The sequence below is a fragment of the Mesoplodon densirostris genome, chromosome 5, assembly GCF_025265405.1.
Source record: "Mesoplodon densirostris isolate mMesDen1 chromosome 5, mMesDen1 primary haplotype, whole genome shotgun sequence".
In the NCBI taxonomy this organism is placed as follows: Eukaryota; Metazoa; Chordata; class Mammalia; order Artiodactyla; family Ziphiidae; genus Mesoplodon; species Mesoplodon densirostris.
Genome location: NC_082665.1, coordinates 2,157,681 through 2,182,107, shown reverse-complemented (window position 1 = coordinate 2,182,107; position 24,427 = coordinate 2,157,681). Strand labels below are relative to the sequence as shown.

Sequence of the window (24,427 nt, the reverse complement as noted above, 5' to 3'; positions counted from 1 at the left end):
CGCTCGCTCGCCCACCGCTCACCTCCTGCTGTGTGGCCCGGTTCTTAATAGGCATGGACCGGTACCAGTCCTTGGCCCCGGGGGGTTGGGGGACTCTGGTTTATAGTATACACTGTAAGTTACACCTCTTTCCTTCAAGTCATATTATACTACTTGAGACATAGTTCCTTCCCTTTCCATACTTGTAACTCCCTTCTCCGGCTTGGAGAAGCCGGGCACTCATTATCTTCCATAGGTTTGCTTATTGGAATCATCGCTGCCTGTGAACCTTCTCCTGTCACTGCTGTCCTGCTGCCCTGTGGCGTGGGTGCCCCCCCCACCCCCCGCTCTGGGCTGACGCTCTGATGGATCACCCCCTCCCCACCTCATGTGACCCATGACCCCCCTCGGAGGCCTTGTTTGCCCTACTTGTCCTGGGACACCCCGAGCCAGCCCCCAGTCCTTCGTCATCTGCACTGTGATGCCTTCCTCGCCCGGCTTGGCTCTGGCGCCGAGGCGGCTGCTCCCCGCTAGGACCCCCTCGTCCCCCTTCCTTCCCTGTGATGGCGTCTTCCTCTCTTTGCTGCGGTTTCCTGAGAGACCCTTAACCTCAGTGGCTCAGCTTGGGTTCCTCTTCTGCAGAGTCAGCGAGTCTTTTTAGGAATGTTTGCTGTTTGCTCACCATCGTGAGTGATGTACTGGGTTCTGTCCTCCCGATTCCGCCAGAACTTTGGGGGACTCTGTCCAGCTGGCCGCTCAGCGAGGCCTCTTCCCGAGAGTCCCCGCAAGCTGCCCCAGAATGTCCCCAGGAGAGGGGCTGGTGTCCCCTTGGGGTGCGGCCACCTCTCCTTAGCGTGGATTCTGGTGAAGGGCGCCCTGAACTGGCCCCGGGACAGCCTTGGAGCTTGTCAGGGCTCCTCACCGCCCCTTGTCCGCCCTGTGATTTGTGTCTGCGCCTTGATTTTAAAGCTGCCGGGGTCTGTGGCTGCAGCCCCCTGGCCTTCTGGTTTCACTTTCCAGGCGTCATGCATCTGGGTTTCGACAGAGGACCAGCATTGTAAAATCTAAGCTTCCAGTTCTAAGCACGGCCGTTGTATGGAAAATACGCAGTATGCGTGTATGGTACTGTTGGATATTAGTTCACAGAAATGAGAGTTTTGCAGGATGGTTTTCCTTTTAATTTTTAACCAAAAGATCTTTTTCAGATTGTACTTATTTCAAATTTAAACTGAGGACATAGCAGTTTTTAAATTTTTTAAGTACTGCCTTTTGGAACTTTTCACTTATTAATTAAACGAAAGGAGGGACTTGATACAGAATTTGAGATTTAACTCATTCATGGATCAATCACGTGAGTGTTACTCGAGAGAGACTAGAACATCTAGAGAAAATACAAGCAGGATAGTAAGGAATCTTTCTGTTAAAAGAGGGGAAAGCATATATTTAGATAGTAGCTATGAGTTACAGTTTCCAAAGGTTTTTAAGTGCCTCATATTGAAATGAGTTAAGCATCTTGTTTTTTTCACTCTGAATCCGCTTAGTGGATTTACGGAGCATAACGTCAGATGTAAACAGTTACAAAGCAAGGGAGACTTCTGTTTCCCTGCTTCTCCCTGGAGGAGAGCCAAGGCTCGCCTCGTTGGTGTTCGCGCAGGCTGCTGTGTGGTGCCCTGAGTCCGGAGCAGCTTTGGTTCTCAGGCCCAGGCCGGCTCCCCTGTCGATGCATGGGAACGAGGACCACTTGCAAAAGCCCTAGCGTGTCCTCTTTACTCGGGTTCGCCTCTGAAGCTGCCTTACCCCCGGCGTGGCCTGCATGTGGCACTGAGGTTAGAGTGGTTCTGGGGGCTCCACAGCCACTCGCCTCCCATCAGGGCGGGGCTGTGGCCGTGTTGGGACCCTCTTGTGCTTGGGCCTGTGGCCTCTGGCCCTGCAGACCTGGGTTTTAAAGTCCCGACTTAGTTAGCAGACTGTGTTGCTGTGGGCAGCTTGCTCTGCCCTTTGCCTCTCCGCCTCTGCCTCTGTGACGCTGGAAGCCCTCCCCTCGGCCTCCCTGGTCTCGGGGACAGTGCACACCTGGGGTGTGGTGCTGAGCCTGCCCAGAGTGCCAGCCGCCGGGACCAGCACCGGGCTCTCCGTGCAGTGTCCCCATCCCGGAGCAGGAAAGCACGCTGTCTTCCGTTTTTGGACACATTTGCCGTATGAACTAAAGGATATTAACTAACCTGCTTTCACAGTGAATTATTTATTTTCAGGATACTGAGGTGTATAAAGCTACAGTAAAAGACGACCTCACCAAGTGGCAGAATGTTCTGAAAGCTCACAGCTCCGTGGACTGGTTAATAGTGGTAGTTGAAAATGATGCCAAGAAAAAAAACAAAACCAACATCCTTCCCCGAACTTCCATTGTGGACAAAATAAGAAACGATTTTTGTAATAAACAGAGTGACAGGTAAGTGCATGTTTCTTTTGACCTCTTTGGGCAGATGTCTGGATGATACAGTTTACTGGCTTCCAGGTAGTAGTGAATATTTGCTGTGTGAGCACCTGTCCGATGCCTGACACTGAGCATGTGATGGGTGCTGAAGAGCAGACTAGGTCCCTCTCCTCGTGGAGTTCCTGGCTGGCTGGCGAGAAACTCTGAACAGTCATCTGCGGCGGGTTGCCTGGCAGCGGAGGCCCCGAGGCTTGGTGACCGTGGGAGAGACCACAGTGGGTCCCCTTGGAAGGCCGGTGATGGGTGTTAGCACAGGAGGGGCTCTGAGAAGTCTGCAGCCTGTGTACAGCAGGGCTCCTTGGGCGTTTCTTGGTGCTGGGACCCTGTGTTTTGTTTACCTTAACACCTAGTAAGAGTTCCTTAAGACAGAAGTTATAAAATGCTGGTTTGCTCTTCTTCAGAAACTTTAAAAGGGAGCCTGAGACTTTGGTGGCTACTGCAGTGCCTGGACTGACTTTCCCCTCTTGCTCAAGCCATGTCTGGGCCCTGTCCTCTCCTGCTGGTACCTCACTTCCTGTCTCTTCAGGGAGTCCATGCCTAGCTGTGCCGGCCAGTGCATCTCAGCACCTGGCCAGGTTTAGTCTGTATCTGGCAGTTTAGCACTTGAGGTGCTGGGGATGCCGTGGTGAGCCTCGTCCCTGCTCTGGTACTGCGTCGTCTAGTGGCAGAGGCGGGCATTAGTTCACACCCAAGTCATCACACTTGTGGTCACCACACTGGCAGATGCTCAGACAGAAGTTTCCAGAGTGCGGCAAGAGCTGGGAGTAGGGGAGCTGGCCTGCTCTGGGGGCTAAGAAATGAAGGACGTGCGAGGAGTTAAGGGAAGAGATCCTGGGTGTGTGCGGCCAGGAGTCCCAAGCAGACCCTGCCACGTGGCTGCCACTTGACCGCATCCTGTGTCAGGTCCACCTGATGAGCTGACAGTTCTTCGGGGAGGGAGCCACGTGGGCTTCCTTTCTATGTTCCACACAATACTGGGTACACGGTAACGTTCAGACCTGCTTTATTTAAAGTTGGAATTAGATGGTTGCGCTTACGCTTCACCTTAGGGAAACCGCACTCAGTCTGGACTTCCGGGGATTTTTGTCTGAGGTCTGTTATTCATGCATTAGTTATCTCAGAGGAGTCAGTTTAACATTCTGCTAGATGCTCCATTACTGAGGGTCCTTTTCCTCTCTAGGTGTACTAACATTTTTGCTCTGGAAGAAGAGTGGACGGCCGTAAGGCCTGTAGGGAAAAGAGCAGCTTTACCATCTGAGGGGAAGTGGGCCGCAGGGGATGCTGAGACGGGGGGAGCCCAAAGTCAAACCCGAATGGCCTCTGAGTGGTGCTTTTTTGTTTTGTTTTGTTTTGTTTTTTAATTAATTAACTTATTTGTTTTTTGGCTGCATTGGGTCTTTGTAGCTGCACACGGGCTCCCTCTAGTTGTGGCAAGCAGGGGCTACTCTTTGTTGTGGTGTGCGGGCTTCTCACTGCGGTGGCTTCTCTTGTTGCGGAGCACAGGCTTCTAGGTGCGCAGGTTCAGTAGTTGTGGCGCAGGGGCTTAGTTGCTCCGTGGCATGTGGGATCTTCCCAGACCATGGCTCAAACCTGTGTCCCCCGCATTGGCAGGAGGATTCTTAAGCACTGCACCACCAGGGAAGTCCTTGAGTGGTTTTTTTTTGTTGTTGTTGTTTGTTTGTTTTTTTTTTTTTTTTTTGCGGTATGCGGGCCTCTCACTGTTGTGGCCTCCCCCGTTGTGGAGCACAGGCTCCGGACGCGCAGGCTCCGGACGCGCAGGCTCAGCGGCCATGGCTCACGGGCCCAGCCGCTCCGCGGCATATGGGATCCTCCCAGACCGGGGCACGAACCCGTATCCCCTGCATCGGCAGGCGGACTCTCAACCACTTGCGCCACCAGGGAGGCCCGAGTGGTTTTTAATATAACAAAAGAAATCGTATTTGTTTGGGATTTTGTTAAGTAAATAAATTGGTACTAATGGGGTGTGTTAGTCTAAACTTATGAAAAGTTCAAATTGTGTAATGATTTTTTTGAAGTGCTTATTTATTATTTTTGTCTACGTTATAATTTTATCTAATTTTCAAAAGTATGTTTCTGCTAGGCCTATTTAAGACTAACTTGCTTTTAATGACTATTCTTTATACGAAAAATTTAACTTCCTAAAATTTTTAACATTTCATCTTCAATATTTAGAGATGCCTTCTAACAGTTTGATTTTCATGAATTTGCAAAGCCACCTTTGACAAATCTGTACTTAAAAGTATAGATTTCACTTAATACAGAAAGTTTTCTTTGAACAGTAAATGTATTTCTACACTATTATTGTTAGTTACTATATAGTAGTCTATAGTATTAATGCACTAGAAGTTATTTATACAGTCCTCTGCTGGACTTACAAGTTATTGCTTACCTATTATTACAAAGTTATAAACATCATTCTAGCTCAGATGTTATCTACATCCTTAATTATTTCCTTAGGATAACTCCCTAAAAGGAAAATTGCTTGGTGAAAGTTTTTGTGCATTTTCAGGCTTTTGGTAAGTGTTGCTGAAGCAGAGGGTCGTGTGTTAATTGTCTGTGCCAGCAGCGTCCCCATGACTGGCGGAGACCCCGGCCGGGAGCTCCTTGCCATGCAGCCGTGTGCCGTGTGGACGCTGCTCGACTCCGGATCAGACTCCACCGGGCCTGACTGGAGGAGCTGTTTTGGGTTCTCCCTTTCTCAGTTAACTACGCTCGATGTGACTTTCTGAAGCGTAGTTTGTTGTATTAATTAATAAGAGAAGAAGATGTGGTAGACACAGTACATGTTGAAGGGCATGAGGGGTAGAGAGCGTAATGAATATATTTTCTGATTGGTACGCACCAGGTCACTGAAGGAAAATGCCGTTTTGGTGATTGGTGTTCGTGTCAGTTTCCTTTTTCATCTACCCCTTGTAGGTATAGAGAACTCTGTGTCTGGTCAGGAATAAACATGGATTATAATCCTTGAGAATGCCTTAAGGAGAAACTGCTGAGCTGATAGACCCTCGCAGCTCATATAGTGAATGAATACATGTTAGTCCTTTGAGGGAGGGGGCTTAGGAGTGAGCTGACTGGACCCCTTTATCTTTCAGGGGAAGAAACAGAATCTAGTGGGGATAGAATGACTGGATTAAAGCCGGCCACCGACTTAAAAATTTTCTTCTTGGTACTGATTGCTCACCTGGTGGACCACCTAGACTATGGCTGTTTCACCCTTTGTCCACTGATTTATAATCCATAGCTTTAGTCCTCCCTCCAAGAGGTATGATGGAGCCCAGAGAAAATGAAACTTAGAGTCTGTTCATTTTGCTCCTTGCTGGTAGTTCAGGTAAAATATTTACAGAGGAGGAATGTTGAAACTCATAGCATCAATATTTAAAAGTTATTTCTGAGTTCAGATTTATTCATCTTTCTGAAGTATTGTTCTCAAGGATGAAGAAAGTTACCTTTTCCAGTCTCTCGGATGAATGTGCTGCCTTTTCCAAATCCACTGGGAACGCTTGTAATTTTATGCCTTTGATACTTTTACACCATGCATACAAAGTCTTTTTGTCGTGAACTTGTATTATACCTACAAGTTAAGCAATATCTCTCTAAGCCTTTATTTATCAAGTATTTATTGACGCTGCTCTCGAGGCGCTCACAATCTGGTGGCAGAAACAGACCGGCAAAGAGAGGAGGCGTTTCCAGGGCGCACCGGCTGCTGTGGTCATGGAATCGTGGAATCGAAGTGGGGCCAAGCACAGAGCAGTGGGGGTGGGGCTGGGGGAGAGGCTCAGTGAGGGTGTGTCAGCTGAGCAGGGCTGTGCGGGGAAGGTGCTGGGTAAAAAGACGGGAGAGCGTGAGAAGCTGCGTGGGCTTGAGCTGGAGGTGGTAGGAACCCAAGCTGGCCAGCCGGGTTGGTCTGCGTTGTCCTGGGCCTCGTGTGCCGCGTTAAAACATCTACATTTTAGTCTCTGTCAGTTACAAGGAGCCGAAAGGTTTTGGAAGAGGGCAGGGCAAATGGGGTTTGGGAACTGAGTGAGGTACAATCACCTTACTTTACAGAGAGCCCTGGAGACGGGATCTAAGACTCAAGACTCACCATAAATCCCTCTCCCCCTTTCCAGTCCATGCTACAGCAGCACTCTTGGGAACAGCACTGACTGTTCACGTGGCATTAGATCAGTTCACGATGAAGCCTTTTCCTAATCTGATTTCTCACCACCTGCCTAATGTTTTTTACCCGTTAAAGAAGGAAGAAGGAAGGGGAGGGAGGAAGTCACCCTGCGCCCCAGGAAAGCGGTAGCCGTGGGCAGCGGTTCTGTGCTTGCGGTGGTTTCTCCACAGTCCGTTCATCTCTCCACAGGTGTGTCGTGCTCTCCGACCCCTTGAAGGACTCCTCCCGAACTCAGGAATCCTGGAATGCTTTCCTGACCAAACTCAGGACACTGCTTCTTATGTCTTTTACCAAAAACCTAGGCAAGTTTGAGGATGACATGAGGACCTTGAGGGAGAAGAGGACCGAGCCAGGCTGGAGCTTCTGCGACTATTTCATGGTGCAGGTACGTGGCTGATCACACAGAACTAGGCTGTTTCCTTCTCCTCTCGGTCCCTCTTTCATTCTGTATGAATAAGGCAGCTCTCTTTTGGGAATCCATAGTGACATAGTTTTTAAAACCAAAAGACGATACAGTAGGTAACAAATGATGCTTCGTTCTCTTGGCTTCTTAAGCAGAGGATCAGAGATGGTCTCTGCTGAGTAATCATTCCGTCCGCTGCCCTGCTGCTTCAGAGCTTGGCATCTAGCCTTTTAGGAGATGGCCTTGTCCTCAGAGTAGTTCTGGTTTTGTTAGTGTCTCGGGCCTCCTGGGGTGTCTACCGTGGACAAGGCTTAGGCACAGGAGTCCCAGCAGTGGTGATGATCCTGATGATAAAGACACCCACTCCCTGCCTGGTGCTGTGATTAAATTATGACTTCCCAAGAACGTTTCTTCTGTAGTTTTGTTTTATAACCTTGGGTTCCAATAAAAGAGTGTCTTAAGCTGGTTTCTTTACTCTAGTTTACAAAAGTATGGTCTGTAATCAAGTCTTTCTCTCTTTTTTAAAAAAAAAATTATTTATTTATTTATTTATTTATTTATTTATTATTATTGGCTGCGTTGAGTGTTCGTTGGTGTGCACGGGCTTTCTCTAGTTGTGTCGAGCAGGGGCTGTTCTTAGTTGTGGTGCACGGGCTTCTCATTGCGGTGGCTTCTCTTGTTGCGGAGCATGGGCCCTAGGTGCGCGGGCTTCAGTAGTTGTGGCTCGTGGGCTCAGTAGCTGTGGCTCGCGGGCTCTAGGGCACAGGCTCAGTAGTTGTGGCGCACGGGTTTAGTTGCTCTGCAGCATGTGGGATCTTCCCAGACCAGGGATCGAACCCCTGTCCCCTGCATTGGCAGGCGGATTCTTAACCACTGTGCCACCAGGGAAGTCCCAACTCTTTCTTTTTTAAGAAGAAAAGTCTTAAGAGAACAAAGGGATGTGTAATAGAGTGGTTTGGGGAAGGACACCTTCTTAACACTGCAGAATGATAATAATGTTGCTCTTAGGATTTCTTGTTCTTGTTCACCATGTTTTGACTGAAAAAGTGTAATTTTATATTTAAACATCACTTGTATATTAATCACTGAAGAAATAACGCACTTTGAATAAATAAAGACCAATTCTCATTAGAAATTTTGAAGTTTATCTCTTATTCTGATGCTTCTGTCTTAGTGGTATTTGGATGATTTTGGTCACATAAGGGAATTTGAATGTGTTCATAATTCCCTGTGTGATTGACCAATGACAGCTCTTTCAGATTTCCCTGTCTCTTTACCCTTTTAGCTTATTAAACTTATTTTTTAAGAGTAACAAACCAGGAAAGAGGGAGTCTAAATGAACCCAGTGGTGCTGGTTTAGAATCAGTGTGAACCCATGGTTGGATGGCTGCTGGCTAGATAGAGTCACAAATACAGAGGTATGTGTACGTGAGGCTTAATACATGTACATATATTTCCTTGCTCTCTCCTCTGATGGGGCCTAGAAAGAAATGACACCTCAGTAGCAATGAACACACTCAGTGCCAAGATCTTGGTTTCTAAACTGCATTCTCCAATCAGAGGTGCCAGGGCTCCTGTGGAAGTGGTTGATTCCAGGGCTGGTGTAGGGAAAATACAGTATCATGTAGAACCAGAAAGTTAAGAGGTGCACAAGAAAGGTGGAGGTCTGTCAGAAGAAGACACGCACCACCTCCATGAGCCCCCTCAGTGGCCAAAGCGGGAGCAGTTTGTGCAACAGGATAACTACTAAGAGACTTGGGTCTCAACCCGTGGGGTAAAATTCATATCCATGAGTCTATATAGGTATAAATAAACAGGTAAATGGAGGAGAAGATTCTGCTCTTCCATATAGTGGAATTCTAATGAAAAAGTGTGTGTCGGGGGGCCAGGGAAATACCGAGGACGAGAGGCTGACCAGTCAGGCCCAGTCTGCTGGTAGGTCACGCAGAGACTCCGGAGATCACGTTGGCCGTTCCCTGCTTCTTTCTGGTCTTCTCTCTGTGTGTGCATAAATGTTGACATGTGTGGTCATTAAATTGATCTTTTCTTGGTATAGCACAAGCGTTATTCATTATGCTGCATGCTTTTCTCTGTTGTAATCTTTCATAGCTACTTGTTTTAAAACACTGATTTATATTTTTGCTTTTTTTTTTTTAACTTGTTTTGGGTAAATAGGAGGAACTTGCCTTTGTTTTTGAGATGCTACAGCAGTTTGAAGATGCCCTGGTGCAGTACGATGAACTGGACGCTCTGTTTTCTCAGTATGTTGTCAACTTTGGTGCTGGGGGTGAGTAATGAAGTTTTAGAAACAAATTCTTTTCTCAGCATAGCTTTCCCCACTTTTGAATAGTATGGAAGCTGCTGTTTATTTACCTAATGATTAAATCATCTTTTGTTGTTGTTTTTTGAAAAACAGTATGTACAGTATATTCCCATGGTTCCTATAGGAAATGAAGTGAGAATTAAGAATTAGTCACTTACACTTGTAGAAGAATCGTGAGAAATGAAAGTGTTTAAGGAGTTGTTTTTTAGATATAAAGTGTCATTTCTACAACCGACAGCTGGCTAGTGTTGCTTCTGATTCTGTGCCTCCTTGCTAGCATAAGAGTGGGAATCTTTTTCTTCTGTTGAGAGGTTGTCTTTGTAATATTCGAGGGTTCATTACAATGAGTCCTACATGACACCATTGTAAAGGGTGTTCATCTTGCTTTTAAACTTTTAAACGATGTCTTAAAGTCTTCTAAAAATACAAAACTAGCACAGTGACCCACATACAAAGAAAACGTTTATAATTGTGCTCACTGTTCTTTGCTTGATATTTATTTTGAAGGAAATGGCATCATATTATCATGACCTTTGTCTGTAGCTTGTTGTTCTTACTAACAGTCCATCACAGGCATCTCTTCAAGCTAACAGATCAGGTTCTAAGCTATTTCTGATAAGAGCTGCAGAGTGCTTCACGGTGTGGATTCGTTAGACTTCATTCAGCCCACTGGTGCTGGACATTTGGGTTGTTTCCGCTCTTGCTACCACAAGCAGTGCTGTGATAGACATCTTTGTTGGGGCTTCTTTTGAGAACCCTTGTCACAGTGTCTGAAGAAAGGCATGATTCCAAGGAGCCACCGTAGTGTCTGCTGGGAGACCCGTAGGGAGTGAGGTGCTGGGACAGTCAGCGTGGGCTGTGGACACCGCCCTTGTCCTGGGAGTGATGAAACGTCTCCCACTGAGTCCCACTCCAAAATAGTTTTTATGCAGTTCAGGTTTGGATCTCCTTACTTTGCTGGGATACAAACATAAGCATATAACCAAAGCAAAGTATTCACCAATTAAGTTTTAAAAATTTAGAAGAGGTAAAATTCCATTTCTTATATCTTACATATCCATATTATACATATATATCTCAGATAGCTCACATGTTTCTTACATTATATTTTACATAATTTCTTTGTTCTCTCAGTTTTAAAATAAACCTGGGGCAATTTAAAATCCAAAAGTAAGCCTGGACCAACTTTAGGAGCTAAATAATATTGCTCATTTTTGTTCATTCATACAACAGATACTTCCTGAGAGCCCACTCTGTGCCAGGCCCTGTTCTAAATGCAGTAGGGAACAAAACAAAATTCCTTCTTTTATGGAGTTTACGTGAAGGGGAAACAGAAACAGAAAAACAAAAGTGTGACTTAAAGTCAGGTAGTGAGACCAGTAAGTGTGGCCTGTGGAAGAGGACACAGGTGCAGGGGTAGGTGACGGTAGGTGCTGTTTAGTGTTAGACAGATGGCCTGGGAGGCTCTCCGAGGAGAAGCCTGACTGAAGTGTGGGGGGAGCCAGGAGAGCGCTGGGGGTGGGGGCCCCGGCAGAGGGACCTGCTGGGGAGGGGGCCCAGATGGGTGGGGAACACCTCACTTAGTGGGCACTGACTCAGCTGAGTCTAAGTTCAGATCAGTAAAGGATGCTCTGCTGCATTGGGCACTTCAGACACATAGTAACGTCAGCGTGCCAGTGTCGAGTCACTTCCGGAAGAGAACGTAGAATTAGATGGCGTGACGCCTCTCCTTTGGAGTGAGAAGCGTGGATTAAACAATTTCTCATAAAGGTCGAGTGACTTGTTACTGTAGATTCGTATCTTTATTTTAAGACCACATTTGAGTCTTAGGGCTGTAAGTTAACATCGAGGAGTCTTACTGGAAACGTTTGACAGAGAATTTTTCCCCTCCGCTTCCTGCTACCACGTCTTCCCTGTGCCTGCCGTCCCTTCCTCTAGGAGCGCGGCTCGGGTATTGACGTGGTTGAGTTGAGACAGGCGTGGGGCTTAAATAGGTCAGGAAAAGTGCGGAGATGAAGGAGGATGAGCTGCACAGCACGCTCAGCATGCTCCCGCCCGGGCCTCGCCCCTCCTCCTGGGACCGGCTGACCGCAGAGCCTGAGGTGTCCCTGACCCTCGGCCTGGCCGTCTCTGATTGCATCCTGACCTGCTTAGGACCTTCTGGGCCTGGTATGGCGTTGTGCCCCGTGGCCGACGTCCTGTCCCTTAGTGCTCATCACCAGGTGCCAGGTACCCAGTGGGTGTCCTTGTGGTCACCACCCTGTCCCGCATCCCTAGACGGGGTCCCCGCAGACAGAGGGGTGGGCCGGCGCTTCTGGCCTATCCAGTAGCTGAGCCGCCTGTCGGTCCACGAGGGCTCATGGTCCTGTGCAGTGAGGTGGAGGGATCTGCAGTCAGCGCCTTTCACGATGTGTGTTTGTTTAGATGGTGCCAACTGGCTGACTTTTTTCTGCCAGCCGGTGAAGAGCTGGAATGGATTGATCCTCCGAAAGCCCATAGATATGGAGAAGCGCGGATTGATACAGAGGCAAGAAGCCACCCTGTTAGATCTGCGCAGTTACCTGTTCTCTCGCCAGTGCACCCTGCTCCTCTTCCTGCAGAGGCCGTGGGAGGTGGCTCAGCGCGCCCTAGAGCTGCTGCACAGCTGTGTGCAGGAGCTGAAGCTCTTGGAAGTGAGTGGTCTCTTTTCCCCATTTACCCGCTTCCTGACTGTTGGCGTAGAAAACGCGGAACCTTCGATCCCAGGCATTGAACTGTATGTGCTTAGGAAAGAGTTTTCCTCTTGTGAATGTCCTTAATTTTTACCATATTATTTGCATACTTACTCTTTACACTGATGAATTAATTGCTCGAAAATGTAATTTCTGCTCTCAACCAGGTGGAGCTCACTCACGTTGTCCCAAAGCGAGCCTGTTAGATCACTTTCTTTTTGAGGTAACTCTGGCTTATTCTGTGGGAGCTGGTCTTCACCGATAAAGATTAATTACCTGGTGGACACACAGAATGAGGTTTTGTAGGTAGACGTTTGTTTTATTTCAGAACTGTCTTTTCAGATAAATGATTTTGCACATGAACATGCCGGTAACAATGTGAGTGATACACAGCAAGCTGTGCCATGTTAATTAGTAGCACGAAGTTTAATGGAGGTATGTTATGAATACGTGTGTGCATGTGTGTATGAAAGAAACCCAGTTAGCGAGGCTTTAAGTTGTTTATTTATAGTGAAATATTTGTCTTTATAGACTAATATCCCTCAGGGCTACTGAACTCTTTTCTTGCCCATAGCATCATAAACATTTTAGTGAGGTAAGGGAACTTTAATGACTGTCCAGTCTGAGGGTTCTCACCTTTTTTGTTTCAGTGACCTCTTTACATGGAAAAATGCACATACAGAATGTTACATATAATTTCAGAGGATTCATAGGCACCCCCATTCCCTGGTTAAGAACTAAGTGGATGGTCTAATTCCATTTTATAAATGAGGAAAGTGGGTCTGGAAGTGGTTAGATGACTTATAAGTAACATAGCTAGGCACAGAATCAAATCCTCCAAGCCAGGCTACTGTCCCTTCTGTCGTGCTCCACACCAGGGCTCGCAGGGGCACAGTTACAGAAGACCCAGGGTAACTGGTGGTAGGGATAGTTTTCAGGTTATAGTAATTTCTGTTTTGTGTTCCCTAGAAAACTAAATAACAGGCTCAACACTTAGTTTGAAATGACCTTAAGAGATCTACACATTTTTTTTTTAAAACCCAAATGAAGAGAAACTGTTTTAGTTAATTTCTAAAGAAGAGATGCCTAGCCTAGCTGAGTCACAAACTTGAGAATTTAAGACTTTTTATCAAATTGTTTTTTTTCCTTGGACATCTAATCAATGATTATGAGGAAAAATAACATTTTCAACCTTGAGATGATATTCTTGTGGCTGCCTGTCACCTACTAGATTTCGATAATCTGCTTTGGCTACTCCTATGTAGCTGTACAGACTGGGGTGAGCGGGGGCTTTGCTTCATTAATGGGGCAGGGCCGCCTGTGTTCATGGGTGCCTAGAGAGTTTACTGACTTAGAGATTTTGTCTTGTTACTGGATTGGGGAAAAACATGGGATGTGTATTAGAGTCCAAGCAGTTCAGCCGTGGCGCTTTCAAATTGGGGTCACCCCAGGAGGGACTTTTAGGACGTGCACAGATGGGGGGCAGGTGTGGGAAACCACGGATGGTGGTCGGAGCCAGCCTCTTCAGTGCTGGGCCCAGCCGGTCACAAACTCTCTTTTTCAAATTCTTTTTCTTGCCTTAGACGGTTGACTAGTCAGTCAACTGCCAGGCTGCAGAGAGGAGAGGGAGCACCAGGGGGCCTCTGGCCCTGCAGGAAGGAGCAGGGTGCCGCCCACACTTCTTTCTCCTCCCCCAGGGGACGGGGTACACTCAGCTCCCAGGCAGGCGGCCGGGACAGCCAGTGTGGATTGGATGCCACTAGCATCTTTGCCCGCCGTGTGTGGGGACAGTGTCCTACTCATTTGCCGTGCAGTGGGTCCCCTGGCTTGGCCTGTGTCCCGAGTTCTGTAGAAGTCGCTGGAATGGGTCAGTTTTTACCCTCTTGGCTGGAAAGGGAACCGAGTGAGTGGTGGCGGGTGGCGTGAGCGGGGCGGGGTGAGCAGGGCGGGGGCAGCGGCCGGGACGCCTGTCCTCCAGGGCCGGCTGCCCGGTGCTCCCTGCAGATCCTGTCCCGGCTGGCGCTCTTCCCTTTCCTCGCTCCCTGCGTGAAGGCGCTCCCCACATCTTGGCGCTTGTCTGCTTCTGCTGCAGAGCGAGCAGGGTGCTGAAGTTGGGGAGGGAGCCGCACTGTGGTCCCCTCCTCCCCGAGGGAAGCCGTTCCCTGTCCCCCTCGTGCTGTGTGACCGTGCCCCGCTTGGTGTCCCCTGGTGTCAGGGCAGCATACAGGGCAGCTGGGCCCGTTGAGGTGCCTCCTCAGCCACCGTTGCTGATCCCGGCGGGCGCCTGGCATGCCCTGGGCATGGCGCTCCTGTGGGGCCGCCTGTCCTGTGTGCTGTGCTTCAGAGGGGCCTTCCGCTCTCGCCCCAAGCTTGGCTCCTGTCCCGAGTCAGGCACCCTTTGTGAGGGGCAAGCTGCAGGGTGACAGTGCAGCTCGGAGGCCAGCAGTATGGGCTTGCACGGGACGCCCCCCACCTTCCTGCTCGGCCCTGCAGATGTGCGCCCAGCAGTGGCTGCCTGTGGGTCGGGGACCCACGAGGTGACGCGAGTTCAGGGCGGTCAGCCCGTTGTCATCCTTCAGGCAAGTGAGGACACTCCTTACTGGCGTCTTCTTGGCTCTTTCTTTCAAAAGATGACACTGCAGAGGGCACGCAGGGCTTCACACACAGAATTCTTCTCTCAACTTTCTCAACTGAAATTCTTTCTCTAGGTAGTTTGGGGGCGGGGGGTTGTTAACATCTTAAGCTTTGCAGTTGGCAGTTAACCCGAGAAGTTTATTCTTAGAGTTTCTTTAAATTTTTACGGAAACAATGAAAATTCAAGACTCAGAATTGTTTACTTTTTCTGTACATTTGATTGTACCCTCAAAACTAGACTCATTTCCTATGTCTGGCTAGCTTTCTGCTGATTGTTCACAGTCACGTCCACGGCCAGAGGCCGGCATGGAACCTTGGGTTCTGCTGCACAGGGCCGGGCGGAGCCGCGCGGGCACATAGGCCAGGGCGTCAGGCAATGCGCAGGCTGAGCCAGTACGTGGTTCTTTTAGGGTTAGGCTACGCTTGTTCATCCTTTTAAAGCCAAAAGCCTAAGTATTGCAGCCGTCTTGTGTGTTTCTCATTGTAACATTTCTTCTGCAGAAAATGCTGTGTGGGTTTGCTCTTGTGGCTTGTAAAGCATGCCCTGGTAACTTCCTGGTTGGCTTATCAGTTGATTTAAAGTATCTTCTCTGAGTAGGCGGCACTGTGGTGGCCAGATGCCAGCTCTGGGGTGGGGCCTGGAGTCACACCGCAGGGGTGCTACCTAAGGCCTGGGGCCAGCTCCCCAATTGCAAATGTGTGAACATGGAAATTGTACCTACCCGGTACAGCTGCTGGGGTCAAGGAGTAACACCTGGAAAGTTATGTCAGTTCTGTGTGAGCTCCAGTGACTCCATTACAGAGTACTTCTTTTTGTCTGCAACATTTTTAAAGATTCCTCCCCCCTTTACCAAAAGTTGAGTATATTCTCTGTATAAATTTGGAAAATACAGACAGATATACAGAAGAAAATGTCATTGCTTATTTTAAAGCAAGAGGTTCCCTTTTTGGTCTGTGGCCTTTCTGTCTGGAGAAGAGCTGCTGTTTATCTAATTGGTCCTGTTTCGGACATTTGGATTGTTCAGCAGTGTCTGCAGTTGCAGGAGTGTGTATCCTTGTACACATCTTTGTGCAGCACATTCATACAAGTAGAATGGCCAGTTCAAGGATGCATGTGTCTTTAACGCTTTTAGTGTACATCGCCAAATTGCCTTCCAGAAAGATCATCCCATTTTTAGTTACACTAGCGGTGCTATTTTCCTGCATCTGTGGTAAGAAAGAAAGAAATTTCTGTGTATATTTTAATCTTTACCAGATTGGTAAACGAGAACAATATAAGGAAGATATTTTCTAGAAGGCCGTTTTATTTCTGTTACAATGACTGCCCAAAAGATTTCTGTTTTAATGTGTTCGCCTCAGTACTGACTTGTCTTTTATCAGCTTAGGTTCTGATTATGTTCACAGACAGGGCAGGCCAAGAGGGATCGGGACTCTCCAGGATCTAGAGACAGGCCAGTGCCGTGTATGAGAGGCCACTGCCCCAGCTGGCCGTGTGAGTGGGGCCATGTGGGGTAGACACTCCAGGCTGACCCGGAGGGATAAGGCTCGCCACCCAGGCCTGCCAGCTGGCATTGCTATTCCAAGGTTCAGGCCCCGCAGAGGACAAAAGCAGAGGTGTAGCCCAGGGGCGTACCTCGGGGTCGTCGAGTACTTGCTGTGTACCAGACACTCTGCTGGGCTCCTCCCCACGTGGATAGGTGGGGTCCTTGTGGGACCTGGAGCCCTGAGGACCTGAACCGGGAGAGCAGTGGGAGCCGACAGGAGGAGGTAGCGACGTGAGGTGTCAGCACCGGTGAGAGCCAGTGGTTCGCAGGAAAGGGGAAGGCGTTCGAGGAGGAACTGCCCAGTACCATTCAAGAAACAGTTGCTTACCTGCTGGGCACTGTGGTAAACACAGTGGTGGGGGAGAGGGCCCGCAAATGCGGAAGAAATGGGTCCCACCCACCCTCAAGAAACCCACAGCGGGGCGCGTGGGGCCAGCAGGTGAGCAGGCTGTCAGCGCCCAGGGCCTGCAGACGTGGTCTCGGGTGAGCTAGGCTTTCAAAGGTTCATTCATTCGGCAGTTGTTCGTTGAGCACCTGTTTTGTGCCAAGCAAGCATTTATTCTAGGCGCCGTGTTTTTAGCAGAGAGCAAGACAGACCACCCCCTGCCCTGTGGAGGAGCTTTGGTTTTCACGGGCTGAGTCAGGATCCACCAGGTGGACGTGGCTTGGGCGGCAGGTGCAGAGAGAGTAGAGTGTATTTCAGGCAGAGAAAATTCACTGTTACTTAAAGAACTCCGAAGGAGCTTAGTCTTGCTGGGACTTAAGGGGTGAGGCAGGGCGTGGAGGTGAGGCTCCAGAGGTACTGGAAGCCAGGTTTTGAACGTGTACGTCATCTGGAGGGTTGGATTTTATTCTGTAGCTATTGGGAAGACATTGTTGGGTTTGAAGCCGGGGTGCGTGCCAGGTGTTAGGACCTGGAGGTGGAGGCGGAGAGAAGCGAAGGGCTAGGAGGAGGCGTGGGGAAGAGTCCGAGGAGAAGCCGAGGCCTGAGCCCAGGCGCTGGGGTAGAGCCTGAGTACATGAGGTGCAACTCACTCAGTGAATACACGGTTCCGAGTCAGCCAAGTCTCACACCGGCCACGAGTGATTATTATTCTATGAAAGATAAAACAACAAAGCTTCTGCAAGATAATATGGGAGAGCATCCTTACGTCCTTGAGGTTACCAGGTGTTTCTGAAACAGGCCAGAAAGGCACTGGCCATAAAGGAAGTGCATGGCAATCAGAGCTTCTCTTCATCCGTCAGCACCACGGAGGGGGTGACGGGGCCGCAAGCTGTGCGGTCAGGAAGGGCTCTTGCTCAGGATATGGGAAGAGCTCCTGCAGATCAGCTTAAAAGACTGACGAGTAGAAAATAGGCAAATGAAGCTATCCAGATGGCCAGTAGGCATATTGAAAGGTGCCCCATCTCATTAATTATAGTGAAATGCAAACTGCCACCCCAGCGAAGCCCCCCCTCCCCACCCCGGTGGCTGAAGTGGAAAAACCGGACAAGTGTCAGTGACGGGGGAGGAGCCGGAGCTCCCTCCTTGGCGAGGAGAGTGGGAGTTGGCGCCACGACTTTGGAAAACGGTTTGGCGGTGTCTGCTGGAGCCAGACCTGCGCGTGCCCTGTGCGCCGGCAGTCTCCCCCCAGGTCTGCACGGAGGGTGTTCGCAGGTGTCCAGGAGATAGTGCCAGCATGCTCGTGGTGGCGTCACTTGTGACTCTGCTAGAACCGGAGATAACCCAAATGTCCATCACGTACGAGGGAGACGGTGACTGCCGTCTGTTCAGACAGCAGACTGGCGTCTGGCAGTGGGAACGAATGAACCCGGAGTCTCATGAGCGTAAAGGTTAGCTGGAGCGGTCAGACAACGAAGAATACCTACCTGTTGATTTCGTGTACAGGTGCAAGAGGAAGCACAGATGTTGTGTCGGGAAGCATGTGGCGGCCGCGGCCCTCCAGCGGGGCGGCCCCGTCAGGGTTCACGTTAGGACGCTGGGTTTTTCAGTATTTGGCTTATATTTTAAGAAGTAGTTTTAGCAAAAGAGAATGAAAAGAATGCCTTTAATCATATGCTTGGAAAATGGTAAAGCGGCTCTTGCCATGACCAGTAACACTGATAGCAGAAGAAGAGAGAGGCTCGGAGAAAACTAAAGGGCACATGATAAGGAATCAGTTTTAAAAAGTCTGTTGTTCACGAAGGAAGTTGTCCACAGGGACCCGGAGCCCATAGAAAGGCGCCCGCGCCCTTCCTGTTAGGGTGTGCGAGCTGTGAGATGCCCAGCGCGCCGCATGGTTCCGGCCGGGGCTTGGCCCTCGCGTGGGGGCAGGGTTTGCTCTTTGCCAGGTGCAGGCAGCCTGGGTGCTGGGGTGGGCGGCCTTCCCAGGGACACGGGCTGCCACTATCTGTAGACGTGTGGCTCCTGGGTGAGAACCTTGTGGGCCGTTGGCATCCTTGTGTGTTTGTTGGAGTGCGTGCGCCCACCTCGGCTGCGCGCCCTGCGGAGCTCACCTAGTTCAATTGCGGGGGGGCACGTGCTCTGTCCAGGGTCCCCGAGCTGCATCCTCCCGACCAGCTGTCTGTGCGTCCCTTTGAGGGTGCTCCACTCTGGGCAAGAGAGTCAGTTGTACCACTTGATGAAAGTTGCTTCTGGTCATGTATTTTTTTTTCTATATTGCTTTTTTTCAAAGGATCTAAGCAGTTTGTCTCATTTTTCAAAGACTGGGCAGTTTAGCGTTTATAGGAACATTAATAGCGTTCTTTGTTCTGTCCAGTTGGTGCCACGTCCTTTTGTCCGTGCTCAGGGTGTGTTGAAAGAGTCTTCTGACATAAGTCAGTCTCATCAGCTTATGCGGCTCTTCCCTTGTCACCTACGTAGCAGCACCTCTTACTTCCCCACTTGGAGCAGGACTAAGCAGCGTGTCTCACCAAAGCTAGGACACCAGTCGTGAGATACCTCATGATAGTAGTGCCACCAAGAAGACAGTCTGCTCTGAGTGTTAAGATGCTCTTAAGATGACTGTGAGGCGTTCCTATGTCAAAAACACTGAAACGTAGAAAGAAAGTCCATTTTAGAATCAATCACATACAGTAGATGCTTTTGGATTTCTGATAACATTTTATTGTATCTCTAAAGCAACAGGTGCTCTTTTTTACAAACATGATTACACTTAAATAATTAATAGCAGTTCCTTAAATGTCATCTAATATTTACTTAATATTTAGATTTCTAGCGTTGAACATGATCTTCTGACATGTGACCAAGTAGCCATCTGAGGTCTTATTAGCTTCCCACCGTCACCTTCTATGCTCTTTAAACGGAGAGGTGACTAGTGTTCAGAAGTAGACTAAGTGATGACAGTTGGCCTTTTTGTAGAGGCTGCTTTTGTTAATACGCTTTTAAAGTACATGATTGCAAGTTACATCCCTGCCGAGTCACTCAGCATCATCAGAAATATGGCACCAAATAGTGTACTTGGACACAGATCGCTGCTTTCCTCCCGTAGGTGGACTGCTGTACAGGTCCCGTTTCTCTTTCCTGTAGTTTTGCAGACTGGGTAGCTGCTTGGAGGGGCAGAGGAGGGTGAGCGGGCGCAAGTGCTTCCCCCAGCGCTCTCCTCACGCGCCCGCGCCTGTGCCCCCAGGTCTCCGTGCCACCTGGTGCCCTGGATTGCTGGGTGTTCCTGAGCTGCTTGGAGGTGCTGCAGAGGATAGAAGGGTGTTGCGACCGGGCACAGATAGACTCAAACATCGCCCACACCGTGGGTCTGTGGAGCTACGCCACAGAGAAGGTAACTGCCCCAGTGCAGGTGTGAGCCTTGGCTGGGGCTCTGCCTGCGGGGCTGGGGGATGGAGTTAGCTGTTTGGAGAAGTGCTGCTCACTTAGTCCCTGCACAGGCAGCTCTGGCTACTTCAGGGTGCGTCTAGGAGCAGCATGGATGCAGTCGTTCCCTGCCGGTATCACTGTATCTGGCAGACGTCAGGCACTCGCTGTGCTCGTGCTAAAGGAGGGCTTCTGCTCCAGGAATGGGTGGGGGGACAAAGCAGGGTAAGCGTGCAGCCGTGTGCAGAAGTGCAGAGAATGACAGTAGTCCCTCGCGCAGCAGGAAGGCCTGCCGGGGGAGGGGCTGAGGTGGGGCAAGCTTGGGAGAGCATGGGCGAACAGCACCGGCTGGGAGTGACCAGCGTCAGAGCCGCTCTGAGGATTATTACGTAGAAGGTTTGAGTTTGAAATGATCCCAGTAAGATATATTTTCATATCCAGATGAGAATCATTTGGATAGGAAAGCTAAATTTCTCTTAGTATTTAGATGGTTTTAACTTTATATTTAAATTTGTAAATTCTCTGCTGACTCTTATGGCAAATTAATTGAAATTTGGGGTTATCTCAACAGCTAAAGTCCTTGGGCTATCTGTGTGGACTTGTATCAGAACAGGGACCTAACTCAGAAGACCTCAACAGGACTGTTGATCTTTTGGCGGGCTTGGGAGCTGAACGGCCTGAAACAGGTACTTTTTGAGATGTCCCTGTACACGTGGTGGAAAGCAATGAGAATGTAGGCTGTAAGTGGCACATATAATTTGGGTCCCGTGATATAATTACTCACCATTTGGGAAATTACACTCATTATTAGCTGACCAGATTAATACATAGGATATTTTACCTTTTAATAGCATAAAGAAATGTCAGAAATAGTTTAAGAAATTGTGGGACTTGCCTGGCGGTCTGGTGGTTAGGACTTCACGCTTCCACTGCTGGGGGCGTGGGTTCCATCCGTGGTCAGGGAACTGAGATCCCTCATGCCCATGCGGTGTGGCCAAAGGAAAAAAAAAGAAAGAAATTGTAACGATTCTTTAAAATGTGTCTGAGTTTCTTGTAGGCTTAAATGAGCTGATCGTGCCTTTTTACAGCCCACGTGAAGTTTAAATGCACCAATCTTCCTCTGAAATACAGATGATTAATTTTCTAATAATATGGCCAGACAAATCCTTTTATTGAGTAAATTACCCCTAGGTAATAAAGCACTTTGAAAGGAACGTTACTAATTCTTTTAGGTAGGAACACCGTGATGAGTATGATTTAGCAAAACTGTTGTGGAAGTAGAGCGTACCTAATGGCCTGAGAGGCCTCTTGCTGGATTGAATCAGTTTGTCAGGGAAAATTCCTTATGTGTATATTACACTGTTTCCACCTGAGACCACATCAGATCATTTTGGAAGTAATTTAATTCATTGTAGGATTTGTAACACATACTTAAAAAATTCTAGTCTCAATTAAAGATAAAAGTATTACTTGAAGGGTTTAGACTATTTCATGAGTAAATTAATTAGACAAGAATGTAAGTAATAACGTAGTTTCAGTTGGCATGGGTTGTTTGTGATATCCATAGACATCAGACAAAGTCCTTTACCTGTGACATTTGAGGCACAATGTAAACTCATATGACTGGACATGATGAAGATGAATAAGGACTCATTTCTTTCTGTTTAAGCCAATACTGCTCAGAGTCCGTATAAGAAACTCAAAGAAGCGTTATCATCAGTAGAAGCTTTTGAAAAGCACTACTTAGTAAGTATTACAAATCTTCGCTGTACCCACGGCAGAAAGCCCCTCTCTACTAGACTTTGCTACTTTGTGACCTTTTGAGTTGGGAATGAGCTGGTATTTGGAACCTCCTTCTTGTTGGCCTTTGAAGTTTCTTTGGTACCCTAGGGCGTTGTGCATGAAACCTGGAATAGTTGGTTTATTAGTATCCATGGGCCATAATTAGGCATAAAAGCATCTTTGGATATTTATAATTTTGTTCACAATGGTATTGCTCATTCAGTAGAACAGAAATTGTGAGAAAGGCTGGTGAATGTTTTTCTGTGTACAGAGGAACAATTTGAACCTGAACAGAGCTATTGTACTTGATTTTAAAGGACTTAAATTTGGACAATCTTAGAAAGCAGTGCAGTAGAAGCTCGGTGGACTGTCTGCCTTCCCGAGTCACGGTTAATTCAACAGCATTTGACAGTAGTTTGTAATACTGTCTCTGTCATCCAAAATGTGAGAAAAATATTTAAAATGTTACCCACAGATGGAAAATACTTTGAAAAAAATTATTCTGTGCCTGCTGAGTTCACGTTTCTTTTATTATTATGATTTATAGTTTATGTACAAGTTAACGACTTTATATAAATCACTCTTACATAAAAACTCAAATAACACAAAAAGAGATACAAAGTAAAAAATTATGTTATATTAATAAGGAAGTCTTTTGCTTCAGCCTTGGGTAAATAAATGTAGGATTTGTCTAGCATTAAATTTAAAGTACAGAATTATTTGGTTCTTTGCTTTTCCGCAGGACTTGTCCCATGCTACCATTGAAATGTATACAAGTATTGGGAGAATTCGATCCGCTAAGTTCGTTGGAAAGGATCTGGCAGAGTTTTACATGTAATTGATTTTGAACTTTTTTTTGAATTTCAGACATATCACATGTGTAGTAAGAGGTTTGTTATGTAGGAGTTAATATGAAGTGTACATAACTTTGTAGAACAAAAAATGTGAACTGTTAACCAATCATCATTTCTTAAGCAAATTTCTTTGAAAACCAGAGTGAGTTCAGCTTATTACCCTTAATAATTGTTACTGATCTTTGTGTTTCTTTCATTTAATTAATTTAATGAACTTATATGTAAATATTATATACATGTAGACAACATATGCTGTTATATGCGATACATAGTATGTGTTCTGTAGCATTTTCTCTAGTTGCTGTTAAACGCCTCCTCAGAGGATTGAAAGCCTCGAGGTCAGTGACGTGAAGCGCATGATGTGTCAGGTCCGTGAGAGAGGGCTGAGCCGTGCGTGCTTGTGAGCTGGGGTGTGCAAGCACTGTGCGCACTTCTAGTCTGGCTCCAGCTTTGGAATGGATTCCAGAGAAAAGACTAAAAGCATGGCATATTTCTCCCGTGTTTGGTAAAGAACCCCTGCTGGCAGTGTAACTGCTAGTTCAGAGCACTGGGAAGAGATACAGATTATGAGGGAAAAGACGTTCACATTTCCTCAAAAGAAATGTGTGTTTGAAATGGTATCTTGAAATCTATAGTTAGTCATTTCATTAGATGAAACAAGAAAGAATAATTTACTTTAACTGATTGCAGGGCTCCGAGGGGATTTGTAGATCATCTAAGTGAACTTCCTAGTGTCTCAGGTGTGGTTAGAGCAGGCAGTCAGCTGCACCGCTGAGTAATGCTGGGGCTGGAGGTCGGCTCTCCTGAGCCTCCAGCTAGTGTATCTGATGACTAAATCAGTAGCCATGTTCTCAGGTGCTGAGAGCTGAGGCTTGGAGCTGCAGTGGGGTGATGCTGCCCTGCTAACTGGAGACTTGGGTCCTGGTTCTGGCTTGACCATGGACTAGCCGGGTGACCCTTGGCCTGGGTCTACGGGGACTGGATGAAAAATAGCCTCCCTTCCAGCTCTACAGTGTAAGAATCTTTGGCTGGAGATAGTAACTGAAGAAGTATATAGAAGGTTCTGACCCCTTTGAAAAATGGGGGAGGACTTCCCTGGGGCACAGTGGTTAAGAATCCGTCTGCCAATGCAGGGGACACGGGTTTGAGCACTGGTCTGGGAAGATCCCACATGCCGCAGAGCAACTAAGCCCGTGTGCCACAACTACTGAGCCTGCACTCTAGAGCCCGTGAGCCACAACTACTGAAGCCCATGCACCTAGAGCCCGTGCTCCACAACAAGAGAAGCCACTGCAATGAGAAGCCCGTGCACCGCAACGAAGAACAGCCCCCGCTCGCCGCAGCTAGAGAAAGCTCGCGCACAGCAACGAAGAGCCAACGCGGCCAAAAATAAATTTATTTTTTAAATTAAATAAATAAAATATAAAATAAAAAATGGGGGAGAGGACCATAAAAGTCTAGAGAAACTGACACATGTAATTGATAGGTTTAAAATTTATTTGAGAATTTGGGAACTCTCACTGCTTCAGAAGTCAGCCTGGGATGTTGTCCCAGGATGCTTAGAGAGCGAGTGCTTGTTTGGTATTGGCCTTCGTCCCGTGAAGTCAGTAGCCCCAGCCCTCTGGGAAAGGCCAGGGCATCCATGTTGTCACCGAAGCTTTGGCAAGCTCTCATTAATTGGGTTTTAAACTTTGTTATGTTCTGATCGTCTTGAG

At 47.9% G+C, this 24,427-nt stretch overlaps 1 protein-coding gene across 6 annotated transcripts in view; it reads left to right on the top strand.

The window, feature by feature from the left end:
* TRAPPC10 (trafficking protein particle complex subunit 10) overlaps positions 1-24,427 on the top strand; it is a 92,522-nt gene that overhangs the window by 40,290 nt on the left and 27,805 nt on the right. For all 6 annotated transcript variants that reach the window (XM_060100400.1, XM_060100397.1, XM_060100401.1 and 3 more), the window contains 8 exons: positions 2,232-2,428; positions 6,843-7,038; positions 9,232-9,343; positions 11,804-12,051; positions 19,898-20,044; positions 20,648-20,762; positions 21,746-21,822; positions 22,601-22,692. In XM_060100400.1, the coding sequence (XP_059956383.1) occupies positions 2,232-2,428; positions 6,843-7,038; positions 9,232-9,343; positions 11,804-12,051; positions 19,898-20,044; positions 20,648-20,762; positions 21,746-21,822; positions 22,601-22,692 (1,184 nt within the window). The remainder of the gene's footprint in view (positions 1-2,231; positions 2,429-6,842; positions 7,039-9,231; positions 9,344-11,803; positions 12,052-19,897; positions 20,045-20,647; positions 20,763-21,745; positions 21,823-22,600; positions 22,693-24,427) is intronic.